This window comes from Gossypium arboreum, chromosome 7, assembly GCF_025698485.1.
Source record: "Gossypium arboreum isolate Shixiya-1 chromosome 7, ASM2569848v2, whole genome shotgun sequence".
Taxonomy (NCBI): domain Eukaryota; kingdom Viridiplantae; phylum Streptophyta; class Magnoliopsida; order Malvales; family Malvaceae; genus Gossypium; species Gossypium arboreum.
The window spans coordinates 101,693,499-101,699,498 of NC_069076.1; the positions used below are offsets into that span (position 1 = coordinate 101,693,499).

General features: G+C 30.0%; 1 protein-coding gene across 1 annotated transcript; it reads left to right on the forward strand.

Moving 5' to 3' along the window:
* The first annotated feature begins 3,556 nt into the window (after positions 1-3,556).
* Positions 3,557-5,674, forward strand: LOC108468036 (uncharacterized). The gene is made up of 2 exons (XM_017768889.2): positions 3,557-4,597; positions 5,142-5,674. Exons 1-2 carry the CDS (start codon positions 3,881-3,883, stop codon positions 5,436-5,438), a joined length of 1,014 nt encoding a protein of 337 aa, XP_017624378.1. The 5' UTR covers positions 3,557-3,880; the 3' UTR covers positions 5,439-5,674.
* Positions 5,675-6,000: the final 326 nt, after the last annotated feature.

Here is a 6,000-nt window from a genome sequence, read left to right on the forward strand (position 1 = left end):
CATATCACTAATAATCTAATTTAGTGTCAAATCATTTACCAAATTAATTAAAACTATAATTCGCTTGTCGAGTGAAATTTTATTTTATTTTTACAAATATTAAACTATTTATATAATTTTATTATATGTTATATTTTAAATTTCAGATTTTGTATTTTCTATTATTTTTAATGGTGCTTAGTTAATTTCTAACACTAACTTCTTAAAAATATAAACAAAAAGGGTTATGTATTGAATTGGATACTTTCAACCATAAATAAAATAATTAATAGACGTGATATGCCTCTGTTTTAAAAGTTAAAAGTCTTAGTTAGGAAATTTGAAGATCAAATTGATAGAATATATAAGTATTGAGGACCAAATGTGTTATTATACTAGTTAGAAAAAAGGCTTTTCATTATCAATTTAACGACAGGTGACTTAAACAAGAACCAATTAAAACATTAGTGCATAAATTGAAATTTTTTAAACTTGAGTAACCAAAATAGAAACACAAATATAATTAAGTGACCATTTATATAGTTTACCTTTTAATTTAATATTTGATTTAATGTGACGACAATCTCTGTTAAATCAATCATCTCATTAACAATAAAGGAACTAAAATAACAGCTTTTCAAACATAAACTAAAATATTTCTTTAATAATAAAAACTTATAATAAGTAACAAATTAAACTTTAACCAAATTTTGTGACCTCAAAACATTTTTATATGCTCAATAGTCTTCAACAAGTATAGGAGAAAGCAATTATATATACATTATAGCTTTAGAAAATTTGAATTAAGAGAAATTTTTAATTAAAAGAAAGATTTGAACTCTCTTTTGTAAAATATATACATTTTAAAAAAAAAAAATTTAATTGTGAGAATATCTGAAAGTTTCTAAGTTGATATAATGCTTAAAACTATCACAACCCTTAAATAAGAGGATAATCCACGTCCTCCTACACTAACAACAATATTAATACCAACCGAACTAAAACTCAATCAACAAAATACACAGTTATCACCATACTATTAGCTAAAATGTTGTGGGAAGCTGATGTTAAAGGCAAATTGCACTTTGATAATACAACCTACAGGAAAAGTAAAGTGATGTTATTGGCCAAAATGAAAATAATAATCATCAATGAGCCATCATTGGATGGAAAACAGCATGTATCGATTAGAAACCTAGTCAATAAACAAAGGAAATTATTACTAAGATGGGTCTTAGTTCATCTTTGTACTTAATGGATTTTCAACAACTTATAACTATTGCCTATTGATGATGCTACTAATGATGAAGTCTTACAATCAAGTTTTCATTTAAGATCCAAAATTATCTAATTTTAATTATTTATAATTATATATAATATTTTTAGATAATTAGTGAATCTTTCAAATTGAGTATAATTGGAGTACCTTAATTACTCTCCAATTATTAGAAAAAGTGAAAATTGGGATAATTACATCGATAATTACAAATAATCAATTACATTTAAATTCAATTACTTTTTGTCTTTTAAGCAAATTCATACATTATTATTGGATATTTTATGAAAGTACATACTACATAATAAAACACATATTGATTATTCATGAATTTTTATGAAAGTACAAGAGCTTTAACCATTTGATAGAAAATTTTCATTGAAAAAAGGCATATAAAGGGTAATTTACCACTTAGGTTATGTTTAATAAACTAAAAAATTAAATGCTCAAAAATGTGTTGAAAAAATAAGGGTTGGATATAAGTTATAAAATTTATTTAGTATATTAATTAAAATTAAATATCGGGTATAATTGGATTGTTTGAAAAAATAATATAATCGTAAATGAAATAGAATAAAATAAAAATAATTGAATTTATTCTTTATTAAGTGATAAGTAGACTATAAGTCCCTATCTGCTTATCATTTTCTACATCTTTATTGTATAAAGTTTTTCTATCTAATAGTTTTCATTATAAGTTATCAAACGTGTTTAAAAATTAGTTAATGAAAATATTAACTTTTTAGTTAATTGAATTTTTCTATACTTTATCAAATAGGACCTTAATGAATAATATGTTGAATTAAATTATAATTTAAGTTTTTTTTCTTTTATATTATTTATTATCTTTTAAATTGCAAATCAATCCACAATAATTTAAATTAATTTTTATTATCTGGATATTGTCAACAAATATTTATTTTTTAGTTTTATGATGTTTTTATATTTAACACGTTAATTTTATTAAATATTTTTATTTTCAAATTAAAATTCATGATAAAAATAAAATAAAAATTCAAAACTTAATATTTAAATTTATCAAAAATATATTTATATTCCGTAATTAATTATCAATAAAAAATAAAATAATTTTTATAATTCAAATTCAATTCTTATTAAAATTAAAATTAAAAATAAAACTCATTACTTAATTTCAAATTCTCATTATACATCGCTTTTTTGCAATCAATGAATAGTAAAACATGTTTTCATCTATTTTCTAAGACCTTATGACAGAACAATTATTGCCTAAAGATAATGGAACATGGCAACATGCTTATTCTATTAATATTCTTGGTTAAAATGATGAACTAACATGGATGATCTTCATTTGAAATGTTGGAAACATGTGTTTTGGTTAAGATTTTAAAATGGTTTATTTTATATAAACTTAAATAATGATTTTGACTGTAAAAATCAAATGTTGTATATTGTTTTGTGCTAAAAATATATTTTAACTTAAAATGATTTTTTAGAGAACAATTAGATTCGACACATGAAACATGAATATAATTATTCAATGAGTTGAAATTGATTTATGATGTAGTGAAAACAAATTGAAAATAAAATTTGCACTTTTTACTTAAGATTGACCAAATAATCAAATAAAACTCACCTATCTATTTTAGACTTAAATTCAGCCTAACTTGGCTAATGGTACCTCTATTAAGTGCCCTAAGCAAGAATACCATCACCATTTATGACTTTTTTTTCCCTGTTGATAAAAAATGTTGTAGAGGAAAGAAGCTCATTCATGAAGTAGGGTGTAGATGGTAGGAGAATGACATTTGAACAAGTGTGCGCGTGGCATTGTTCTATTGAATCATCATCAAGTGAGTGTCTCTAAAGTCAGGTTGTCCTAGAAAGGAACACTTTTTCAAACCACTTGCTCAATTTGAAGACAATCAACTCTTTGTCATGTGACACTTTGTTTCATCGTTCATTGTTCAATTCACCATTCATGTTTGTTTGCCCATTTAACATCAGCATAAAAGTCCCATTTAGTCAGATTTGTTGTATCATATGATATCACCATCATCATCATCATCCAGCAGTAAAATGTGAAGACAACTTTTCACAGCAGTGATTTTTGTTGTTGAGTTGAGAACTTTCCTCCTTCCTGCCATCACCGTCACATTTGCCAGAGGAAAAAGATAAAAAAGGGAAAATAATTGAGGCCAAAGGTAATAGATGGTTTGTCTTTATTTGGATTTGTAAAATCATTCATTGAACGGTGGACAATGGTGCAATGGAATAAGCTAAGAGGGTGACAATTACGAAGATTCCTTTTTATTTTAATATCATTGTTACTTCATTGTCATGTATAAAAACCCTGCAGAACTCAGGATCCCCATTTGCCTTGTGCCTTTTTTACAAAAATCTAAACAAGCAAAAAAAAAAATCTCATTGTTAATTACGGCTCTCTCTTTGCTCTCAAAATTCCCCTTAAAATATGTCGGATTGGTTTTGTATAGAGTTGCACTATGGTTACGGCGAGCTTGGGCATTTTTGAAGATGAAAAGACATGAAAATTCTAGTTTTGAGGTGGGATTTTGGTGCTGAAACGCAGCACTTTCCTTGAAGATTCTAACTGTTTTAGCTTCTAAAAGTTGTTGGTAATTAGGGATGTTTGATGGAGGCATGACTAAGTGTTTCCATACTGTAAACTGCCCACAAATAATAGGTAACATAAGCAAAAACAGGAGGAGTAGTAGAACAAAGTTGAACCCATGTTTTGCGGTGAAGATGTGTTCAATTCTTTTACAAAGTGATGAGAGTGGAAACCTATCAGAGTCCAAAAAGATATCAAGTTCATATTCACCACAAGTAAAACCCCAAGCTCAGAATTCCCTGCTTAGCCAAGCAAACACTGTAGGTATAATTGGAGGGGTTTCTGTTCTGTCCACTCTTATTTTCCTGGAGAAACTTGTGTGGTGGAGCTCAAGAAAAGGAGAAGAAAGTGTGCCTTTTGTAGTTTGCAGTGATCCTTCCATAGATGCGGCACTTGCTTCTCAAGCCTCAATTCATTCATCTTTCGATGAAACGGCTCAAAATGAAGCGAATCATGAAGCTATTGTCCGGAATTTGAGGCACAAAAGAGTGTTCCTTGAACAGTCTGGTGCTAGCTGCATAGTTATGCCATGCCATATCTCAAATGCATGGCATGAACAGATATCAGAGGGCTGCTCACTGCCATTTTTTCATATTGGTGAATGTGTTGCTAAGGAGCTCAAGGAAGCAAAACTGAAGCCACATGGTACTGGGAGTAATGTGCGGATTGGGGTGCTGGCTGCCACTGAAACTATAGCTGCTGCTTCTTACCAGGATCAACTAGGGAATCAGGTATCCGGAATAATGTCATTTTAACTCCTTATTGGAGCTTTATTATTGCACATTCACTACACTATCTGCTTCTGGATTGGGTTTTTGTGATGATATATTAATGTTATTAAGTTGATATACATTGCATCAGAAGGAGCATATAAGTTTTCATGTGTACCAGATTGAACATTCGAATTCTCATACGCTGCATTTCGGAACATGAATTTGAGTTTTATATATGTATGTGTTATGTCTTGATATCTTGGGTTAAAATTTTGGCAAATTGTTTCTCTCGGGGGATATATGACCCTCCAAGTACATAAACATTTGAACATACCCGAATCCCTCGAGTAACAGTTGCAATTGACTGTGCTAAGCTAGTCATATTATGTGAGGAAACAGAGGAACTGTTTAGATTATTCCACAAGTGAGAGATGAAGATGATATGGTCCAATAACATGATATGAAACATATTACATGTTTGTTTTGAGCTTGTTTTAGCTGTGTAGGAAGAAATGTTGATCCTGATGTAAACTTGGTTTGTTCAAACACTGGAAATTTGCAGGGGTTTGAGGTAGTTTTGCCAGACAAAGCAACCATGGAACACATTCTAATTCCAGCGATCGAATCATTGAACAAACGAGACACCGAAGGGGCTCGGAATCTATTAAGAATAGCAATCCAGGTGCTTTTGATCAGGGCCGTCAATGTTGTCATCCTTGCTTCTGATGAGCTTCAGAATATATTACCTAGAGAAGATCCTCTTCTGAAGAAATGTATGGATCCGATGGATGCCTTAGCCCGATCAACCATAAAATGGGCTAAAACTGGAAAACAAGGTATGCAGAAGAATACTTGCTAGTATTACACACCCAAAACTTGTGAAAACAAACGGTGTACTGTCTTGTAAGGATATTATTATTTGTGTATCAAGTAATGCACAGGCGTATATGATTATACCAGAAATTAGCTGCGAGACACGTTCTCATGTACAATATCTCCCCTGGTTGGTTCTAATTGCTGAGCCAACATTTCGCATACTTGATAGGTGTGTATATATTTGTATTTATATTCAAATATGTACGAATTACAAGTAAATTTCGAAGCCATGAACTGTTTCTATGATTATGTTGCAAAATGATGATGATCTTCTTCACAAAAGAGCAAAACCGAGCCATGTGATCTGTAATCAATTAGTATTATTTTGTGGGTCCCTTGCTTATTACCAACCACCGACTGGCGGACGGCCATGAAACTCCAAGCTTAGTGGGGGAGAAAGATTCTACTGAGCTTTTGCGAGTCCTGCTTTAGCTGATTACTAGGATTTTTTTTTTATATAATAAGATACTATAACTTTCCAAGATTAAAATCGAGTCAAAAGAATAAGTACTCTCGGGGCCAAATCGTTTGAGGTTTTAGTCCTT

Excerpts from the sequence above, each read along its gene's own strand:
- LOC108468036 (XM_017768889.2), top strand. The coding sequence starts at position 3,881 with ATGTTTGATGGAGGCATGACTAAGTGTTTCCATACTGTAAACTGCCCA. Across the intron at positions 4,598-5,141 it reads AGGATCAACTAGGGAATCAG|GGGTTTGAGGTAGTTTTGCC; the intron begins GTATCCGGAATA and ends GGAAATTTGCAG.